The sequence below is a fragment of the Danio aesculapii genome, chromosome 13 (assembly GCF_903798145.1).
Source record: "Danio aesculapii chromosome 13, fDanAes4.1, whole genome shotgun sequence".
NCBI classification, from domain to species: domain Eukaryota; kingdom Metazoa; phylum Chordata; class Actinopteri; order Cypriniformes; family Danionidae; genus Danio; species Danio aesculapii.
In genome coordinates this window covers 12,949,588-12,973,575 of record NC_079447.1, presented here as the reverse complement: position 1 = coordinate 12,973,575, position 23,988 = coordinate 12,949,588, and the positions used below count along the sequence as shown (strand labels likewise).

At 34.4% G+C, this 23,988-nt stretch overlaps 1 protein-coding gene and 1 long non-coding RNA gene across 2 annotated transcripts; one reads left to right on the top strand and one right to left on the bottom strand.

Moving 5' to 3' along the window:
• Positions 1 to 3,390, bottom strand: LOC130239458 (uncharacterized). Its single transcript, XR_008838695.1, has 3 exons — positions 3,251 to 3,390; positions 1,916 to 1,969; positions 1 to 364 (listed from the first exon to the last, which is right to left on the bottom strand). It is a non-coding gene; the product is annotated as an uncharacterized LOC130239458 (long non-coding RNA).
• Positions 2,522 to 23,750, top strand: slc25a28 (solute carrier family 25 member 28). The gene is made up of 4 exons (XM_056470665.1): positions 2,522 to 3,017; positions 15,673 to 15,901; positions 19,976 to 20,032; positions 23,145 to 23,750. Exons 1-4 carry the CDS (start codon positions 2,652 to 2,654, stop codon positions 23,681 to 23,683), a joined length of 1,191 nt encoding a protein of 396 aa, XP_056326640.1. The 5' UTR covers positions 2,522 to 2,651; the 3' UTR covers positions 23,684 to 23,750.
• The last annotated feature ends 238 nt before the right edge of the window (positions 23,751 to 23,988 follow it).

Genomic DNA, 23,988 nt, shown 5'->3' with positions numbered 1-23,988 from the left:
CCAGAATAAAAAATATTATAGGAAATACTGTGAAAATTTCTTGCTCTGTTAAACATCATTTGGGGAAATATTTGGAAAAGAAAAAAAAATCCACAGGAGGGCTAATCATTTTGACTGTGCTGGAAACATCAGTTCTTTCAAAGCCTTTTGAATATTGTCTCTTTCTATTATGAAACAAGTCCGATAGCGCTGGTTCAATGGCATGAGATACTTAGGAAAAGTTCTCTTCAGCTAAGAGAGAAATCATCTTGACTGAAGAGATCGTCTTAAGAGATCATAAGTGGATCTCTCTATGCTAATTAAGATAAGAGATGATGCATCACTGTCACGCTGATGGGACTGCAGACAGCTTTCAGAGACACATCTGAAGAAAAAAAAAAAAAACAGGACGTTTGTGGCTTCTGTGCATTTTACTCGAGTAACAGAAGATAACCAAAGCTTAGGCCTTAAATCAATTCCAAAGTCAATTTGAGGTGTAATTGCTGTGACGCAGTATATGCAATATCCATAAACTTCTATTTGTTTTGCTTATGCTGTGAAAAACAACTCTTATTGATTCAGGTTCTCAGAAGGAAAATAAATAAAGTAGGCAGCTATTAGACAATCTAGGGTTTCCCGACACCTCTATCAGAGCAAGACGTTGGGGAATTATGGTCAAGACATCCAGATACACTATGAGCATGCTGTAGCTGGGTTTTCTTGAAGGAACACAGCTGGACAAACACACGGTCAACGTTAATTTGATCAGGGCTTGGGAATTTTGTTCTTGTAAGCGAAAATTAACACTTCATTCCCTTTGTCGGCAGAAATTCGACTCTGTCGGCTTGAAGCCCAAATGAAATTAGCTGAAAATGGCCCTGCTTTAGAGTATAATTAGCTTATTGTTGAGCATCCTAATTAATTTTTCTTCCAGAGAGAGGATTTTATGCTTTGGGTAAAAATGATGATGATGTTGTTGATGTTTTACTGAGGCTTTGGAGTGAAGATGTGAATTTTCAGGCTGAAAAAAATAAAATAAAATAAAATAAACAAATACAGTATATATAGTGCTTATACAGCCCATTTTGAAAATGAATATTTGTATTGTTTATTTAAAAATGTATTTATTTTGGTGCATTGAAAACTAAACTGATTTCTTAAACACATATATTTATTAAAAGAATACTTTAGTCACCAAATTTAGAATTTAAAAAGATAGTACAATTAAGTTCAAGCAATAAATATTATATATTAGATTGCGTCACAGTTTTATTACAAATGCAGTCAGAGCTGAGAAATATGCAACTATTTTAAATGTTTAAAACCTCTTCAGCAAAAAGATAAGTTCATTTTAGTATTATTTATTGTAAATGCAAAACTGACTTTTTGGAAAATGCAACACTAAACATTTTTAGTAACAAGAAAAATATAATAATATATTATTATTACTATTATTACTATTGTTATTATTATTATTATTATTGTTGTTATTATTATTATTATTATTACTATTATTATTATTGTTATTATTATTATTATTGTTATTATTATTATTACTATTATTATTATTGTTATTATTATTACATAGAAAAATGTATGTGCTTGTTAGGGAATAAAAACAATATCCATAAACAGAATTTATACAGTACTACTGTTAAAAAATAGGCCTAATATGAAAATAGAAAGGTGGTTCATTCCGCTGTGGCGACCCCTGATTAATAAAGGGACTAAGCCGAAAAGAAAATGAATGAATGAAAATAGAAAAAAATAGGGAACAGCGTAGAATAAATTAAGAACATCTATTAGCTTCTCAGTATATGCCATTAGTTTTGTTAATATATCTTGGGTTCATTGTTTGCCATTGTTTTTTTATATATATATATATAGACCTACATATTTATATCATTTAATCATTAGTTTTTTTTTACTTTCATACCAGGGGTTTTCAAACGCGGGTCCACTGATGAGGTCTGGTGGTTCATGGCAATATCTAGAGAAATAAAACAGAATAATAATTAATAATACAATAATTAGACTAATTCTAAAACAGGCTAATTCAAAAATAAAAAGTAAACACAATTTAAGTAACAATGAATGATAAAACTGTTATTAAAATATGTGAATTATACACAAGTAAATTAATGAATACATACTATAAAGATTAAAAACGGAATGTAACTTAAGGCAATACATATTTTTCAATTACTATTTTAGACAAAATTATTTAATTCGCAGCATATATTGGGAATTTATACAATAAATATTGTATATATATATATATATATATATATATATAGGCTAATCCTTTTATATTTTTAAATGTAACTTGAGGGTCATCTAACGTTTTGAAATTATGAACTCTCCTAAGCCAGCAAGGAGCCAGTCTAAGTTTGAAGCGAAAAATATAAGTGCCAGCTCCAGCTTCTCATATCAGATATGATCCTCATGTTATGTCACTGTAAATACAGAATGCGCGCCTTCTGGTTTGAATGACAGCGGTTTCCTCCAATCAGCGCGCAGGGCAGAGCTTGAGGGCGTTTCCGTGTTCCTCGCGGCCTGTTTCTGTCGGTCACCTCCTGCTGCGCAGTTCTCGCCGAGCGGGACGCGTCCTCTTCCCGGTACTCAGGCGGGAGAGGCCCGAGCTGAACGCGTAAACATCGGGCGTGGGACGCATGATTTTAAAGGACCGGGTGCTGCAAATGGAAGCGGATGGTTTTGTGCGCAGGCGGCGGATGACAGCGGACACGTCGAGTGGAGACGCCGCGGTGGCAGGAGCTTCCGCGGGCGCGGAGATACACTGGTTCGGCGGAAGGTTCTGGGGGGTTTCGGAAAGTCTCGTCGGCACTTTGACACCTCGGATATCAGGAGAAACTGAGCTTCATGTTGGACATTTCTATGGCTCCCAGGAGGCCAGCGATTTATCGGAACCGGACTATGAGGGTTTGCCTCAGGGCGCCTCCACTAGCACACACATGCTGGCAGGCGCAGTGGCAGGAATCATGGAGCACTGCCTGATGTTCCCCATTGATTGTGTAAAGGTAAATAAATGCAACTGCAGTTCCTTTACAACATTTCAAGCAGAGTTTATAGTGCAACTATGTGCTGCAGGCCCTTGAGAGATTGGACAACCTGCCAAGGTCGAGTTAGTTTCCCAGACTGATTCACTAGCTAAATATTTTAATCAACATTCTTTTTATTAAATATAATACCTCCTCATTCTGATCATAGTTTAGTTCTTTAACCGCAAACTTAACCATTGCACTTCACTTACAATGCAGCAGTCGATAATGGCAATAATCATTTGTAGTCCTGTAATCTCGCAAACATCTGCTAATCTGATAATAAGTAGCTAAAACCTCAACTAAGCACTTAATTCTTCCAGCAACTGCCTTGCCTCTCTGCTTGCTGTAGTTATATGATTGCTTCCTGTGGTTGTGATTGTATGTAGTACCAGTCTGTCTGCAAGGTGTCATTATGAAACATGCACATGAGTTGGGAAGGTCACACGTGGCTTCTTCGCTCCTAAACCACATGACCTTGTTGACGCTCCTCCAGACTGGTGCGCATGCGCGTCCGCTGTAGTTCATAAGCATTTTGTGCATAATTCGTAGGCTAGCATGGTGACTGTACACATTTGACATGCTTCGTAACAAACAGCCGTGATAGTTGTGTAACGACAACAGAAAGACAAGTCATTTCTGTTCTGTCAGCATTTGGTGCTGCTTTGCATAAAAAGCGTTTGGATGCTCTTAGTTAGGAAGTGTTCAGCTGTTCATGTCAGGATGAAGTGAAGGGTTCTTTAGAGACAGAAACGCTTGTTTGTATGTCTTTTACAGCTGTTCTTTCTCAAATAGGCCTGTCCAGACTGTGATACTAGAAAACAGATCAGTTTTTTATGTTTGGCTTTTTTATTCCTAATTTTTGACTAGACCATTTTAATGTGATCATGTCATTGGCTCATGAACGTTGCTTGCTTGTTATCAAACTATTTCATAACTGTAACAAGAGGCGGTTAAATCATAACTTAATGTTAAAACAGCTATCATAACATTATTTATTAATATGTGGCTCTTTTTGGATTCTCCGAAGCTATAGAGATTAAAAATGTACAACAGGAAATACATTGGGACCATTGTTTTTGTTTACATCCCTTAAAATGGTCTATACACTATTAAAGGTTATATTTACATGAGAATCGTGTTACTTGATGGCACTCTTGATATGGACATCATTGTCAAAACATTCCTCCTTCACTCGGATCAACAGAAATGGCTGAACGCATTGTGTCTGGGCCAGGACAGTAGTTGGCAATGTCATTTTGTAAAGAAATGCACACATTATCCGCCATTGTTGATTTGGTTGTCAAGCACTCACACGTGGCTTTTTTATTTCAGGGTGTCTGCGGGGTCTTAAAAAGTATTGAAAGTTTGTAAGTCAATTTAGAGAAATTTAAGGTCCTTAAAAGTATTTAAAAATCTTAAATGCTATTTTACAAGGTATTAAACTTTGCATCTGCATGCTAAAGCTTGCCTGAATTTAATGTGGGAATGTAGGAATGCCATAGACTGATTTCACGTGGCCGCCATTTTAAAAGCGAAATCGAGGCTGCGGTGGGATGAAACCCAGGAGTATCGCCTGAGTCACACTGGAATGTTGTGTACCTGGCTGCATGTCTTATCAGCGAAGAGAAAGTGACTCAAATTTATCATTTTACCGCCTTCCGGGTAACCCGAAGGTCTGTTCTGAATGGATAGTGAAAATAAAAAGGGATGTCAGCTAAATTAGGGGAAATGGCAGTAGTTAGCTAACGTTTTCTTTCCCTAACACATTTAGGCATTGATCAAACTCAAGTTAATGAACTGATTATTTCAGTATGTTAGACACAATACCGAATTTCATTACTGAGATTTATTTAAGAAAACATAAATTTCCCGCTAACATTTAAGCACTGTTGGCCATGTGCTTAAATACAGCTCATTTGCCATAGCATTCACCAATGCTCACCAGAAATGACTGTGATTGGCCGTGAGGGTCATCAGTTCTCCACTGTTTAACACTCCAGTGTCCCTCAATCTGTGTTTGTACTCTGTCAAGAGTGGTGAACTGATGACCTTCACGGCCAATCACAGTCATTTCTGTTGAGCACTGGTGAATACTACGGCAAATCATGGGTGTTTAAGAATGTGCTCAGTGTCACTTAAATGTTAACGGGAAATGGACATTTTTATAATGTCAATACTGGGGATGTGCTACAGAATACTGCATTGTTTTATCGTTCACTGGATTACATAGGCTGAAGCAGGAAATCGTCCCCACGGTGCTTACCTGGTACCATGAACTGGAGCCTAGGAGGACATTTATTACTCTAAAAGAGGTTATGATTTTTTTTTGGTGCCTAATAAGCTTTAATTGTTTAAATTAAACTTAACTGAATTATATTAAAGTGATGTTTACACCATATCTGCACTTTGAAATCGCGGCAACAGCTTTAACATTGCTGAAGGTAGAGATTGTTTCCAAGTAATATTTCAAATCTTTACAAAAAATAAGAAACAGGGTTTTACAGACAAAAATTAGCATTTGTCTATAAAATTTTTTTTAGATTTCTAAGAAAATAATTATCTTTTACTTTATCAGCATGAAAAATACCATATAAAACTTTCTTTTATAACAAAGAAAAATGATCTAAGAGACTCACACATGGCATCGATAATGTAGATTTTAATTTAGTTTATCAACAAAACAAGTAAATAGCGCTATTCCACCTAGCCTGCTTAGCGGAGCTGAAGTTGGTTTTATATTCACATTAGTTCATTTTTGAACAATGACAACCTGTGACGCGCTCCCTATATTGTTTACCATGCTACTTTGAGTATTTTGTCTGAAATAACATGCAGGTATCATTGCTTAGTAATGTGTAATTCCTGCACGCCACCGGCCAACCACAGTAGTCACTTTAGGATAAATCAGCGGTCCCTGCATGCATGACATATTGCACGTTATGACAAGTTTTGCTTGCTAACTACACAACTGAAAACGTGCTAGATATAATAGTACAATTCCCAACGTAAAACTGTATAAATACTATAAAGTTTTCTAACGGGAGAATTCATGATATCAGGAGACTTCAGGAGACTATCAGGAGACAGGAGGCTTTGGACGGCGGGGGAGGGATTGTGTTTCAAACATATTATGCTAACCGGTTAGCATTTAGACAGATCAATTACTGCACCTTTAACATTTTTTTAAAGACTAACAGCAATAATAATATATTTGCAAAAATTAGCATTTTTAAACCCTTTGTAAAAAGTTAGATATTTGCAGACTTTAAACATAATTGAACAGACAAAGCGTATAAGATATTTTTAAGAACCATATTTTAAAAACATCCCCTTACATTAGTTATATACGCTGTAAAGGGTGTTTTCCCATCTCATTTTATTTGCTCAGAATGCCACATGTTCATATGTACTTTTTAAAAATCCCACAGACTAAAAGCAGTTTTCTTAACACTTTTTTGTGGATTGCCTAACATTTTTTTTTCTTGTTGAACATCTTGTTTCATTTGGACATATGTTGCATTTTAAATGGACTATAGATGATTTTTTGTTTCTTCTCTTTAAATAAAATGTATTGATTCAGATACATGAGTTTTCAAGGAAGGTAAATGTACTAGAGATTTTGTTTGCACTTCAGTCAAAGGTTAAGTTAATCTCTGATTGTGCAACGTGACACAGTGCACTCTTGTTTGGAGAAGAAAATCAGAAAGAAGTAGAATGTGTAGGATGTTGACGTAAATACAGCGGCTGTTTTGTCCACAATTGACCCGACTTTATTTTTACGGGGAGGATCCCAAAACACTTGAGTTAAAAATAAGTACAAATCACCTTTTTATAAATAGAGGTCATGGTTTCCGCTACATTTATTCATCCATGGCGAGGCGCCACGCCAAAATTCATCCCGCCACGGCTACATTACAGCTTCTCATTCAAAACACTCAGCCGTTTTTTAAATAACAGGTTATAATCACACCAAAACGTAATAAAAGGTAAGTGAATTATAACAGCACAAACTTTTCTGTAACCGTAGTAGTGCTGTGTGTTATTTGTTTAACCCTTTAAGGCAGGGGTGGGCAAACTCGGTCCTGGAGGGCCGGTGTCCTGCATAGTTTAGCTTCAACTCTACTTAAACACACCTGAACATGCTAATCAGTGTCTTCAAGATCACTAATTATCTATAAGCAGGTGTGTTTGATCAGAGTTGGAGCTAAACTGTGCAGGACACCGGCCCTCCAGGACCGAGTTTGCCCACCCCTGCTTTAAGGTGACATGCTGACTGACTGACTGACAGGTGCTTGATGCGTGAGGCCAGCAAACATGACGTAGCTTTCAGTTGTAATGAACACAGTTTCCATAATTATACTTTATTCATAGATAAAGGTCTATGGTTCTGCGTACAATGACTTTATCTTGCTGGAGTATATAACCGTTTCACATTACTTCAGGACGCATTAATGCCGCTCTGTAGGTCTATTGGAGACATTCACAAATATTCCTAGCAAATCTATTAAATGTTGGAGACATACTCGTCACATAAACACACTAAATCGCACTTCAGCAGTGTTTATTTGAGAGCGCACAAGAAAATCTGCACTTGAGCAGAGTATGTTTGAGGGCGCGCAAAAAGTTTTGTGCACGAACAGAGGAAATCGGCGCTCGAGCACAGAGATTCACATGCTCGTTTTACATGAATGAGATCTCGACTTGTAATACTGCGCTTACAATATTTGTCAATGAAATCACGCCACATGTAGTTGGTAGATCTGTGTAAAAGGCCCAACAGAGTCTGCCGCCACAGCTGAAAATAATCCTAGAGGAAACACTGGAGGTTATGATTTTGCCATGTGGAAATCCCAGCTGAAATCAGTTCATTAAAAAACCTAAATTGGCAAATTTTGGATAAATAAATCAATCTAAAGCAGTGTTTCTCAACCATGTTCCTGGAGGACTACCATCTCTGCACATTTTCCATGTCTCCTTAATAAGCACACCTGATTCAGATAATCAGCTCATTAGCAGAAACTGAAGGATATGTAATAGATGTGATGGACAAAGGAGACATCCAAAACATGCAGTGTTGGTGGTCCTCCAGAATGTGGTTGAGAACATTGATCTAAGGTAATGCTGTACTTCAGTGTGTATTAACACTAGGTAATATGGACCATGCCTAAGCTTATTTGACCCCAAAGTCTTTTTTTAAATTTAAATAAAGTGATTACTCCATTTGATTCAAATTTTGGCGTCTGCTCCATAATATAAATAGTTTCAAGTCAAAGCCAGTTTTATTGTCAATTCGGCCACATGTACAGACATATACAGAGAATCGAAATTGCGTTACTCTCAGACCCTAGAGGTTCTTAGATTACACTAAACACTACCTGGAGGTCAGACACAATTTAAAGGGAAATTTCACCCAAGAATGGATTTTTTTCTCTTCATTTACTCATCCTCCACTTGTTATAAACATGTTTTATTTTTTTTCTTCTGTTAAACACAAAAGAAGATATATTGAAGAATCTTGGAAAGCAGCAGCCATTGATTTCTATAGTGTTTTGTTAATATACTATGACTGTCAATGGCTGCTGTTTGTGTTGGTAATTTCAAACCAACAAGTGCAGATTGGGCTAGAGAGTAGGGTTGGGCGATATGGCAAAAATGCCATCTCAATAATTAAACAATAACGGTATATATTTCGATATAAGTTGTTAATATCTCCAGATTTAAAAGAGTACCCCAATAATGACTGAAGCCACAAAAATTAGAGGGTCCATTAAATAGCATGACATATTTTCAGCCAATACATTTTCACTGGCTGAAAATTTGGTAATCTGATATCAACACACTTTTAGATTCCCACTTTTAGTGTGATTAGGTCTTAGATCAGTAAAAAAAAAGTCCAGAGCTTATCATTGTTATTGACATAAATTTTATAGCGATTCAATATAATATAGTTTATCGGCCCACCCCTTCTAGAGAGTATATTGTTTTTCACCTTTGTGATTTATAAGTGTGTTAAACAGAAGTTAACACTTAAAAGTTACCTGCAAAACATTAAAAACCTGAAAAATAAAAATTAAAAATTAAAAAGAAAAGTTGCTGATTTAAAAGAGTATTTCTCTAGTGTAAATTATTTGGTTACACTCAGCCTTAAAATCATAAAGGGAGTTTCTTATATTCTTATGACTGAAAAATGTTAGAAACTCACAAGTCAGAAACCATTTTTACTCTTTGTACTCTTCACTGGTCATAGTGTTTGTTTTGCTCTTGTCCCAACACTTTTTGCTCCATAGTTCATGTACTTCATTCTCTAGGTAATGTGATAAAGGTCAAAGCACAATTTACTGTTTTGGATCCTTTTCACATTTTCGGATTTCTCAACAGCAGAAGTCATTATCGTTGGGTAAACTTAAGAGTGCAGCGAATAGGAGAGTACAACAAATATTTATTTAGCATTCCTTTTTGCTCAAACAATAAAAGAAAAACTCAACAATAGTGTCATCAAGACTTTCAGGAAAAGGAAAAAAAAATACTTTGAGACTGACCCAGGTTAGAGATCAGTGTCAAATGTACTCTCACACTCATAGACACTGCAGAAACGCCTCACATACAGTGCATCCGGAAAGGATTCAAATCGCTTCACTTGTTCCACATTTTTTTTGTTACAGCCTTATTCCAAAATGGATTAAATTAATTTAATTTCTCAATATTCTACACACAATACCCCATAATGACAATGTGAAAAAAGATTTTTTGAAATGGTTGGAATGTGGAAAAAGTGAAGCGCTATGAATACTTTCTGAATGCACTGTAAAGAGTTTTTCATTCTTTTTTTTTATTTAATGCAAAGATGATATAAAATTATAGCTTTATAAATGTACATACTAATTTTTTTTGCTGCTTGTTCACACTATTATTTAAAATGAGCTGAAACAACACAATTCTTAAGGATTTTTTAGGCACAACTTAATTGTTCTATCTTTAATTCCCTTAAATTTGATTGGTTAAAACACTTATGTTAACTTAATCAATTTGTGTTGGGACAGCAAGAAGGAATTGTGTGGAATTGTGTTAAAAAAAAACTGTGGAATTGAGTTAAAAAACGTGTTAAACTTTAAATTAAGGAAACATTTTCCCACAAAATTGAATTATTGTTTCAACCTGTTAGAATTGGGATTTTATTTTATTTTTTACTTATTTGAATTTTGTTATTTCAACTTATTTTAGGCAAATAGAATCCACAAGCAAAATTCATTTTGAAGCAGTTATGTTAAATCATTCTCATTTGAGTCACCTTATGAATTGACTTTGTGCTAATAAAACTCAATCCCTTAACTTCGACAATCAGCATGTTCTGTTATTTATTGCAGTTTGAACTGCAAATGCTTTAATAATGTTGAGGCTCAGAGAGTGAAGTGGCAAATGATGTTTTTAATAAAGCTGCAAACACCCAAAGCATAAACGCTACACTGTTAAAAACACATAAAATTCATTTATGCTGACCCAACACGCGTTGATTAAGTTAACATAATAAGTTTAGCTGGATTTAACTTAAAACAATTAAGCCGTCCCAAAGAAATATCAAGAATTGTGTTGTTTGACTCCTAAGATTGTTTATTGTCAACTTCATGCAATCCCAGGCAAAGCATGCTGGAAACTACACAACTAACGGGATAGTTACACCAACACAATTCCTCCATGTTGTCCGAACACAAAACAATTAGGTTAACTTAATGTTTTACAAACTTGGCATACACTCTTTATCAAAGAAATTGTCATTTTAAATGTATTTTAGCTTAATTTTTATAAATTTTAAGCTTACATGTACTCCTTCCTCTTTTAAAATGAAGTACTAAACTATTTAACTTCTTATACAGGGTGTCCGTGGGGTTGTAAAAGGTAGTAAATAAAATTAGCCAAAATTAAGGGCATTAAAAAGTAATAAACGTTATCTGACAAGGTATTAAAATTGGAGCCCAATTTTTTAGATTTTAGATTTTCAATTTGTGTTAAGTGCAGGCCTTTATTCTAAATTTTGCGTGGATTTATTTATATGTTGAGAGTAGGACCTGAGCGCCGTCATGTGAGGTGGTGTTTGCGCACGCTCTAAAACAAACTGGGTACTCGGCTGGCTTGCTGCTAACCACATAGGCGAGCTCGCTTTCGTTCATTAATTAAATTAAAACATGGGGAAATGCAAGTTTTCTGACCTCTGGCTGGAGGACTCAAGATTTAAAGACTGGCTTAGGCCTGTAGTTGGCAACAGCTGCGAGGCTTATAGCCACGTCTGCAAGAAGACGATTATATTGGCGCTATATTGGTTCATATCAGCTGTCAATCACTGAAGGCTTTCCGCTGTCAGATGACAGGGAGCTTTTGTGACCGCGGGAATTGCAAACGAGTGAAAAGTGAAAAGTACACAGGTTTGCAAAACCCACTTAAAGTTCTAAATAATGGCCCCAGTGACGGCGATTATGTGGTGAATCTTGATCCGCCAGCCGAGATCAATCGAGTGTTTTCAAGGTGCCCGAATCTCGATGCTATGCATTCACTGCGTGTTCTGTGCAAATGTCGGCTAAATGTAAAATCTAACACTGTACACCTCATTGCCAAAGAAGCTCGCCTTTACTGAGTTTAAACTGCAACTGCGACTCATGACAAAGAACTGTACTGCACGGGTGGTCATCGTGAGAATCCTGCTCTGCCCCGGTCGGCTGACTCGCCTGCTTTTTTTTTCACAAACACAGAAAAATGTAAATCAGCGCATAACGAGACTGAGCATTTAATATGACACAAACCGAACCCAAAACTTTTAAAGAGTGATAAAAGTGAGACTTTTCTTTCTTTCTTGAGGTGTATATTGTTTTTCTGTTTAATTACTGATGACTGCTTTGCAGCTTTCAGCCTTGAATTGAACAATTTATTATAATCTTTCGCTTGTTTTGTAGCAGAAATATTATTGATTAAATTGACATGCATATAAAAACAATAGTGCAAAATAAATATTTCTTACTACAATGCTTCATTTTTGTTTGATGCAAACCATACATTTATTTTTCATTAAGTAACAGTAGGACTTTTTATAGCAGATAACTCCCATTCAAGCACATTCAAGGCAGCATGATAATGAGAAATGTAATTCATTGTTAGTATTATTGTAATCATCATTAATAGTTTATAATTATTAGACATTCCTTTTGGAATTATTGCACAAATATTAATAAGTCATCACAGCATTAGTTAGACAGTTGTTTCTAATTGTTGTCAGTCCTAGTTGATGATGTTTTCAAATACAAGAAATCCCTTAATATACAATTTGCAGTGGTGCTCATTCATTTATGATGGGCGCTCCTACATTTTTTTCTGGTGCTCCTAAATATTTAAAGTTGGGAGCACTGGTGCTACCAAGTAAAAACGTTAATTTCGAGCCCTGACACACAGAATCTATCAGCACAGTTCAGCACAGTTGTCTAACTGTGCCAAGAATTGCAGGCCGAGAATGGTTTGTAATCGTACCTCGCTGTTCCAGGCTCAGTGGAGAAACAACTGTAACTGTACCAAACTGTTCTTAGAAGAGTGACTATTGACATTGATGACAAATATGACATTGATTAAACTATGGACAAAGGCCCATTGTGACACCTTGATTAATCCCTCTGCTTTACTTAAATGTATATGTTATCTGCAAAATGTTATTCCATATTCATTTTCATTTACGATACTGCAGTTGCAAGTCGTGCTGGTATTAAATTTTTTATCGAAAGTAGTAAAAGGTATTAAATTCAACTTAAGAAGTTCTGCATATACCCTGTTGTAATAAATGATCAGTTCTCTATTGTACAGATTCATCCTCTGTTCCCTGTTTTGTTATGGAGCCCTGAGAATTTAATAAGCGATCTTGAAACTTCCTGTTGGAGGTTTTAGTTCCTCACACCCTTTTCATGATGACATGCTTTCAGACATGATTTACACACATTTATTGGCAAACATAATTATTTCCTGGCCCTTTTATATAAGTATGGTTTCCTTACAGGAATAATCTTACTCGAGCAACTACAGCTGCCATCTTAATTTTCACCACATAGCAGGTGTTGTTCTGAACATATATTTTCAACTAGTTCGTTCAAACATGACATTCGTGGTAGGATGAAGTTGAGGGGTTTCAAGGCAACAATGTAAAACATGTTGTGCAACCATATACTTTTCTGGCTGCTTCATCTATGTCATTCCCCTGATGAAAGCCAGTGTTTCTAGAAGTTGCAGTGTACTGAATTGCATTGCGTTTCGGGTCAGGTGATGCAGGAGCGCTGCAGGAAAAGAGGATTAGTTAGATTATGTGACCTCTGTGACCTTACTGCTGCAAACTTTAACTACAGTTTCAATGACTTGCCAATGCAATGCTTGCAATAAATGATCCATTGTCATATTTGTTTTAATACACATTAGTGTATTATTGTTTATTTTAAATGGATTATTTTTCTTAGATTATTTTTAAATATTCACATTTACATATTTCAGTTTTTGGTGAATTATCACGTTTTTCCAGATTGTTTTTAGATGATCAATTAACTTAGATGAAGAAATCAGTATTTCATATTCATTATGAAACATTTCACCTGTCAATGCAATCCTTTGTTTGCAATAAATTATTCATGCAATACATTATTGTTGCAATACATTATTCATTGTCATGTTTTTTTATACAGATCAGTGTTTTATTGTCTGTTTTAAGTTGATTTACTTTTATTACATTATTTTTAAATATTCACACTTAATAATTACACCTAATTGTTCATTTTTTGTTGAATTATCACATTTTACTGCATGCCTGAGATAAAAACAGTAAATTAGACACAGTTTCGCGTTATCAATGTGTTTGGTTTATCAGTTATCTTAGATCAAAGTTTTAATTATTTCATTTATTTTTATTATTACTTTTGGCAAAAAAAAAATCTGTGCTGTTTTTGATAAAAGTAGGGCTGCTCGATTATGGGAAAATCATAATCACGATTATTTTGGTCATAATTGTAATCACAATTATTTAAAACGATATACAGTTGAATTCAAAATAATTGACTCTCCAGTGAATTTTTTATAAATATTTCCCAAATGATGTTTAACAGATTCAGGAATTTTTCACAGTATTTCCTGTAATATTTTTTCTTCTGGAGAAAGTCTTTGTTTATATTTGTTTTATATTTTATATTGTTTATATTTGTTTTCGATTGTCTGCAGAAGAAACTACTGATATACAATGGCTTGCCTAATTACTCTATCTTGCCTAATTAACCTAATTAAACCTTTAAATTGCACTTTAAGCTGAATACTAGTATCTTGAAAAAATTCTAGTAAAATATAAAAGATAAAGGAAATCAGTGATTAGAAATTAATTATTAAATCTATTATGTTTAGAAATGGGTTGAAAAAAATCTTCTTTCAGTTAAATAGAAATTGGGGGAAAAAGGGCTACTAATAATTCAGGAGGGCTAATAATTCTGACTTCAACTGTATATAGGCAGTTATTTTCCTCCCTGTAAATAAGGAAAGGGAAATAAGTACAATAAAATAAAAACATGAAACAAACTGTGCTTTAAGCATTAAACATAAGAATAAAACTTACTTAAGAATAAAAAATTACAGCTACAAAAGTCCTTCAGTCAAGAGCAGTGAGTGATTTTGTCCTTTTGTTGTTTGATTAATGATAAAAACAGTCGGCAGCAAGAATATTGTGCGCTGTCACTTTAAAAGCAGCACGATTCTGACTTATGGTTTCTCTTTCACATGTCTTTTGAATCTCATCTCGTTGATTTATTACATAAATGAGGATTAATATGAATAATCACTAAACACCATGTTTTGACACAAAAATTGAATGTATTTGACCATTAAAGCGCTCACATTAAGATGACTAGATGTGTGTGATCTGCTCGTCTCTGAGGCTAAGCACATACACACAAAAGCATGCGATCTCTTTCGCGCTTTTAAAAACATGTGCATCCCGTGGTGCAAAAGTTACATTACAGTACATGCCTTTAGTCATTTTCACGTGAAACTGAGCTTTGCAGAGCAACACGACTGTACGACTGTAAAGGGGGCGGTATATGTTTTTTTATAATCGTTAGAAGCCAAAATTGAAATTGAAACTGAATGTCGATTTATTGGCACAGCCCTAGATAAAAGTATTTACAATATGAATTAATAATTAAATGAATAACAGTTATCGCAAATCCCTGCTTATTTCTATAACGTCAAGGTCATATTTTCAAGATGGCTATAAGGTTTGCAGTATTTGTGAGAATGTTGTTTGATAGTCTTGAAAGCATCCAATTTGTGTTGAAATAAATAATAATTCACTGTATGGTGTGCTGTAATTTCCAGCTATTTTTTGTTCATTAATTTTGCAGCGTCTTGTTATAGATTTCAGTTTGTCTTTTTGTAAAGATACTGTTTAATAGAAAACATGAATCATTTCATCACAAACTGATCTAAAATTGCTTTAAATAAATAAAATTCTGCATAATATTTGCTGAAATGAGAATAGCAGCTTATCCAGAACAAATCTGCAAATCCCCTCTGTTCATGTCTTCATTTATACATCAGGGCTTGTTAAGTTGAAACAATTGTTCTTTTCTTCCAGACACGCATGCAGAGCCTTCAGCCAGAGCCAGCTGCCCGCTACCGGAACGTCATGGATGCTTTGTGGCGAATCATGAGGACAGAAGGGATCTGGCGGCCAATCAGAGGCCTAAATATCACAGCCGTAGGGGCGGGGCCTGCCCACGCACTTTACTTTGCCTGTTACGAAAGATTGAAAAAGGTCCTCAGTGACATCATCCATCCTGGAGCAAACAGTCATTTGGCCAACGGTACCAGCTTTCCTGTCCAGAAAAATATAATAAAATAAGAGAAAAATTTGTTTGGAAAAAGTACATTATATTAGATCATTGCCGCAAAATAACTGTATAATCTTGTGCAGTATATTATGCAAAACATCTGTTTAATTTTGGAAAGGCTGTTTAACTAACTTTATTAAAGAGATAGTTTGCTCAATTTAGTTGTTTATTAAGACACCCCTAGGCCATCCATGATATACCGTAGGGCACTTTTTTATTTTCAGTAGAACATTTAAAGATTATTTGCTGAATCTGGTTCTTAATGATTCATAAATCATTGTCTGCAGGCACTTTTAGAGTCAAATAAACATTTACAGGCAACACAAAGTAAATGTTCTCTGTTAATATACTGAGGTCAAATTAAGCTATTTCTATCAGTCATTGTCTAGGTCATGAAAGTGCTCAAGGCTGTTTGTCCAATCAGCAGGGTGTACACGGGGTCTTGTAATGTCAAAAATTTCCAAAACATATTGTGTTATAGGTCTTAAATCATTTTAAACTGGTCTTAATTTTCTTATGTCTGTGTAAAGCTACCCAATCGCCAACATCCATCCAATCACCAACAATCTATCTCAATATAACTTTTTTGTTTTTGTTTAATTTTTTATCACAAAGAGACAATTCAGAACATCTGTTTTTTTAACAATTCTTCATGATCACAACTGAGCAATATATCCATTTATGTTATTACTAAAACTATTATTTATTAATAGGCATGAAACTTAAGGTTTTATTACAGAAATGCGTCAGGTTACATAAATAATTTCTTTGTTTTTTTTTTTGGACGAGGCAAGTAAAAATAATTTTTTAAATTGGCCCAACCATTAGAAAAAAACCTTCACTTTCACGCTGTAAAAGTCTAAAATTTCAATTGTAATGGTCTTGAAAAGTCTTAAATTTGACTTGATTTGAAACCCTGGGCAAGTTAATGTCTTCTAAAATATTCAGATTCATGCACAAACTGAGTGTTTTGCCTCATAAGACCTCAGTGTATCATCAGGAGCCACGTGTATTCATTTGTATTTATTTATTTTTTTCCATTAGTAGGTATTGACTTGCAATTTTAGAAATGAATCAACAAGGACTACAGATTCAGCTCAAAGTATTTACCGTTATACTCCAGAAATAAAATCACATACAAAATGTCCTTTAGCAATTTAGTATGTTAAATGTAATTATGGCAAGTAGCTAAAGTTCAGCAACAAGTTATTTGCCAGTAGCTATAGGTTATTTGTATGTATTGTATCATATATTACTGAAACGTCTGCTCAACTGACCTCTTTGAAATGTCCTTCGCTAATGAGGTCAAATCCCCAAAATAACCCAAAATGCCACTCTCCAATATCACACCAGCAGCTATAAATATAAGGGAAGATCATGCGGGTAGTTCTATGGAAAATTAATGTAGTATGTTTTTGTAGTTCAGTTCATGTTTTTGTTTTAAACATTATTCTTCAAATAGCTTCAATGTCTGACTAATCAGTTTAAAGGCATGGGAACACTTGAGGATAAATTAGTTGCTAATTCTTATAGCTTATATGATAAGCAACTAATTAACTTTTGTTTAAATAACATTTAAAAGAACCATATGTAGAGCTGCACATTATTAGGAAAATATGCAATATGCGATATTTCTGTTGATTGTTGCGATAATGATATTTGTGTTGATAAAGATGCAAAATTAAGATTTTTTTCAGCAATTTTTAAAGGTCATTTATGTAATGATCATACTAAAATAAACAGATAATGGACATTTTATTAATAATTTAACAAATAATTTTTTTGTAGAAAAGTTATACACAGAATGTAATTTTCACCATAATAAATATACTTTTAACAATATAAAAAAAGAAACGTTGGAAAAAGTGTATATATACAACTACAGTTCTTATGTTTTGATGCATTATTTGTTTACTTTAAATATGCGAATAAGAAATAACTAAATTAGATTTTTTTTATTGAGGCAACCAAGAAAAAAAACATCCTTATATCCTTACATCCTGAAATATCCTTATACTCTTTGGCCTAGTAAAAGTCTGAAATTTCATTCATAGTGATCTTAAAAGGTCATCCAAAGTCAAACGTAAGATTTAGATGAAGCTACAAAGTAAAGGCCGCATATCATAGGCAACATATTCATGCAGCACACACATGCTTGGCACATTAAAACGCAATTTGTTACACTTCTCTGCAAAATGGATATTGCATATACTATTATTGTGAAAATGCTAATTTTTCAATTGATTGTGCAGCCCTAAACTAATACAAATACATAATCAAAGGGTGTACTCACACTAGGCACATTTGCCTTGAACCATTCTCAGGTGCGATTGTCCCCCTTCCCTCTCCCCCTCGGCCTGCAATCACACTGCAATTTTACCTTCCGAGCCCGAGTACGTTTACGTCATCGATGATGCGACTGTTCAGTTTTGAAGAGAAGCGCTCTCGCTCAGTAGAAAGAAGATTGCTTTAGTTATATTTTTTTGTATTATTTTAAATCGTTTGGGATGCAGTGACAGTCAAATATTTTGCTGAAGAGAACCACCACTTTTGACGCTCAAGTTTCATGAAAGTCATCGTGCTGCAGGTATTAGAAGGATTGCTGAAGGTGGCAGCAGACATGCAGTAAGGGGTTTGTATCTTTAATAAACTATGACCGTTCGTGTTCATTGAAAAGTATGGATGAGTAATAAATCCATATGAAACAGTCCCTTAAAAGTGACGTCACGTCTTCAGTTTTGCACTCAGGTGAACTTTGCACTCACACTACAAGCGTACCGTGCCAAAGCCCAACCGAACCATGCTCAAGACCACCTCTTCCATCTGGGCCAGGGCCAGCAACTGAACCATGCTCGTACGCAATTTGGAGAACTGACACTTGTCAAATGAACTGGGAAATGGGGGTCAAATACGCCCGGTTTGAATAGCCTAGTGTGAGTACACCCTTAATTGACCTCTAAAGGTAAATACATATTCTAACTTGTCCTTCTGTACTTCCATATATACTAATCATTTTTACATAAAACAACACTTTTTCACTATGTGCAGATTAATGAAAGTCATGTATTTGTTTTATTTGTGAACAAAATGTGTAGTAATAATTATGTCAGGTTAATAGAAATCATTGCTGGTGTTGTTTTGTTGTGTGTTTTCTTTCTCTTTTCTCCAGGTCAGGGTGAAAGGGTGGTAAGTAACTGCTGGCATATCATTTACTACTAGCAGAGTTCGCTATAAAAGGAAGGAAATTATAAGTCGACATAAATTTACCTAAGCTATATTGGATTATCAACTTCAGGAACATATTATATGTTAGTATACAGGGGCGAGGCCAGAAATTTAAAGTTAAACCTGTTAAACTACTGTATAATAACGACTTTCTTATCTCTATGAATTATGATAATATAGTAATTGATTTACAATTGAAGTCAGAATTATTAGCCCCCCTTTGAATTTTTAGTTTTCCAAATGATATTTAACAGCAAGGAAATTTTCACAGAATGTCTGATAATATTTTTTAAGTTTTATTTGTTTTATTTCGTGTAGAATAAAAGCAGTCTTTAATTTTTTTAAAATCATTTTAGGGTCAAAATTATTAGCCCCTTTAAGCTTTTCAGGTTAACACTACTAATTTCGTTTTCAGAGCTGCTGCCTCAGCCTTCAGTTTAAGTGGGCCAGTGCCACCCTGACCCTTATGTACCCTCACCACTGCTTTGAAGTGGAAGTGGATCAAAATGTCTAAAAATGTTCAAACTACTGTATGTGTGTTTAGCCTATAGTGTAAACCAGCAAAAACAGTTTTTCGCCTCTTTAAAGTAAATGCCAGTATCCTGAACAAAAGACTCTTTCTGTCCCGACTTCACATACTACAGGGTTTATCCAGCCAATCCCTAATCTCTTTGTTAAATCATAAAGGGTTGTTTGGACAGAGTTTTTGTCTGACTGTGATTTGATCCGTCTGTATATCTGATGGTATGATGAGCGCAGTGACTGTCCGCTCTGTTTGCGGGCCCTGATTCTGATGCTAATGTCTGAGGCTCTGTGTTACAGGGGCTGCTGGATGTGTCGCCACATTGCTTCATGACGCTGCCATGAATCCAACTGAAGGTATATTTGATTTAAGCTTAATCTCCAGTACAAAATGTTAATTTTTTTTTACATGTACTACCATTCAAAATCAGAGTCTATTATATTATACTATATTATATTATATTATATTATTTTTAAAATATTTGGTGATTTGAAGTGCTTCTTTTATATTATATTTATATATTATTTATTTTTTATTATATTATTATTTTTTATTTTTAATTATATAATTTTGAATTATATTAAAGTTTTTTAAAAATGATACAATATTATATTATATTCATTATATTATATTATTTTAAATAATATTATATTATTTTTAATTACATAGTTCAAAATTATAATAATTACTTTAAATTATATAAAATTGTTAATTACTTTGTATATTATATTACATCATATTATTTTACATTTATATAATATATTATTATTTTAAATTATATTATTTTTTTGTAAATCTGGTGATTTGAAGTGCTTTAATAATCATTTGCATGTTAATTTGGATAAAAGCATTTGCTAAATTAATAAATGTATTATGTATTTGTTGCAAATATCTAAAGTTTATCAGTTGACATTTAATTGGAATTAAATACTGAATGTCTAATGTAATTTTTTTTAAAGAAGTTCTGTCCTTACTAACGTTCTATTTAAAAAGTTTTAAATAAAAATGTATCACTGTTTTCACCAAAACTAAAGCAGCAACAGTGTTTTCCAACATTATCATATTAGAATTATCTCTGAAGGTTCCTGTGACACCGTCTGTTAAAACAGTTTTATTCACAAAAATGAAATAAAAATTAATTTAAATATTTTCTATAAAATTGTAAATTGAAGTTATTTTTATTATTGAAGTTATTACATATTATTCTAATAAATTCAGCTTTGGTGAGGCTAAGAGACTCAAAAATATTCTTAAAACCAAAATGTGGCTGTCCTCAATTTTTGAGATGTGGTACATGTTTATGGTCCTACTTTGTGAGCAGTTCACAACAATAACTTTATAATTATATTATTTTAATTTAAATATGTTGGTTCCATATGTCTTGACAATGTTTGTTGGAAGCTTTATCAAATGTTTTCAAATAACAGCCAATTAAACAATGCTAACTGCCCATGCTAATTAGTAAAGCTGCATAAAATTATTATTTAGAATTATTTAAATTTAGGATTTATGTTACAACTACTGAAAGTAGATACGTTTTTTTAAGCTTCGCAAACAGATAACTTGTTCACAATGTTGTTATGCTGGGTTGTTGTAATCTAATGCTGTGTTACAAATATGGACAAACCTAATAATTGGGTTAGTTTTATTCAAAAGTACTCTCTTAAAATGCTTTAATGTTTAATATGGACAAATCCAACATTGTTTTATGTTTGACCCAACGTTGTGTTAAAAACAATCCAGGATTATTTGTGTAATTTTATATTACATTTTTTAAGTTTCTACCCAATCTGTGGGTATATTTAATTATTTTTTTTTTTAAACCAACAGTTTGGTTATCCCAAATCCTACCTAGTATTTCTCCCCAAGTAATACACAAATTGCGTTGTAGCAGCTTAACTAAGCAGCAAAATTTGACTCATTTGGTCTGAGGGCTCGCTTTGCACTCCCAACCAGGAGGTGGCAGAAAAGATCCAGTTTCACATTTCCAAAAAAGAAAGGCACACCGGAGCATTTTCGTGTAAAGATCACCCTTGCCATGGAAAAAGAATAATGAAACCCTTTCTCAATTCTTTGTGTAGGCTTGTATCTTACAGATCTATAAAAATAGTAAAACAATGTCTGTCAGCGTATTTAAACTATTTTATTTGATTTACCAAAGTCCCACAATATAAAACAATGTTTCTATATAATGTTTTTAATACGTTATTGATAAGGATTTTATTAGATCTACACAAAACAAAAAAAAAAAAAACATGCCCAACACTTATTTCCCCTTTGCTGCTTTAACAGAAGACCCAAAGCTCACAGTCTGCATACATTAAAATTCAAACATCAATCATACAAATGCACAAAAACAAAAAGAACATATCCATATAAAGCAATCCATTCAGTGTATACAAGCAGAGAGGTGCTGAATACCTTTATGACAAGCTGACCAATTTTTTAAAATTTAAAAGTTATAGTTGATGTGAAAGGCACAGTTACTACAAGGTAATGTAGGTAATAAGGAATAATAATAACGAATAAATAAAAATCTTTCAATATAGTGTTAACATATAAGCTAATATATATATTATTGATTGTCTCTATATATATATATATATATATATATATATATATATATATATATATATATATATATACATATATATATATATATATATATATATATATACATATATATATATATATATATATATATATATACATATATATATATATATATATATATATATATATATATATATATATATACATATATATATATATATATATATATATATATATATATATATATATATATTTGATTGTCTACAGAGCAAACCACTGTGTAATTAACCTAATTAAGCCTTTAAATTGCACTTTAAGCTGAATACTATTATGTTGAAAAATATCTAGTAAAATATTGTGTGCTGTCATCATGGCAAAGATAAAATAGATCAGTTATTAGAATTGTGTTGGGAAAAAAGTAATATCTCCGTTAAACAGAAATTGGGAAAAATATACAGGGGGGCTAATAATTCAGGAGGGCTAATAATTCTGACTTCAACTGTACGTTCTTTGTGAATCTACATTTCAAGTTTTCACTTCAAGCGTCAAATCCGTAATGCTGGAATTGCTCACACATCCTTGTGGGAGCACATTGGCCTTGCTCTAATTAACAGCTGCTGCATGTTGAAACAGTGGCATTAGCTGAAATTCCCCAGAGGTATAAATCCCAGTCTGACTTCAGCGTCTGCGCTCTTAAGACTCAAGGTTAACCAGTGCAGGTGCCAGACCAAGTCTTGCACACACACCTGCTCTCTTCCCCTGTAGTCCGGTCCCCGCAGACCGCTCGACTGCAGGTCAAACAGGAGGCGCGTTTGATGTCCAGACATATCTGCTTTGACGGGCCCTTCAGTATTTCAGCCATGCCTTAATGTCCCCCTTCCTGTCTTCTTTTGTTTCCTGTCTGACCGCCTGCAGTGGTGAAGCAGCGGATGCAGATGTATAACTCGCCATACCGCAGCGTCCTGGACTGTATGCGCTGTGTATGGCAGAGGGAGGGAGCGTTGGCCTTTTACCGCAGTTACACCACGCAGCTTACCATGAACGTGCCGTTTCAGGCATTGCACTTCATGACCTACGAGTACCTGCAAGAGCTGCTCAACCCCCAAAGACATTACAACCCCTCGTCCCATATGGTGTCAGGCGCACTGGCGGGCGCCATCGCCGCTGCCGCCACCACGCCGCTGGACGTTTGCAAGACGCTGCTGAACACGCAGGAGTCTCTGGCTGTCGACTCCGTCAGCCGGAGCGGGAGACACATCACGGGCCTCGGCCATGCCTTCCGGACTGTCTACAGGCTTGGCGGGCTTCCTGCGTACTTTAAAGGTGTTCAGGCTAGGGTTATTTACCAGATGCCCTCCACCGCCATCAGCTGGTCTGTCTATGAGTTTTTCAAATACATGATCACCAAACACCAGCACGAGAAGCGCAGGATTCAGAGGGATGCTGAAAAGTAGGCGCCCTCAGCTGTTTTTGTTGTTGCAAGCACTCAAGGACAGAATGAATAAATGATACGCACATATAGAGTCCAAACACTCACGTCTGTTTACTTCCTGTCAGTCTTGCATTTAATACTGAATAATACTTATTACTTTCCTGTATAACTCGGTTAATAACCATGACCTAATTTCTCACTGTGAAGGCTCAAGTTTGTTCATCAGTCATTGCATTCAGATAAACATCCCACAAGAGGGCGTCACAGGCCACTTTATACTAAAGGGGATAGTTCACCCAAAATTTGTGTGATTTTTGGGTGATTTAC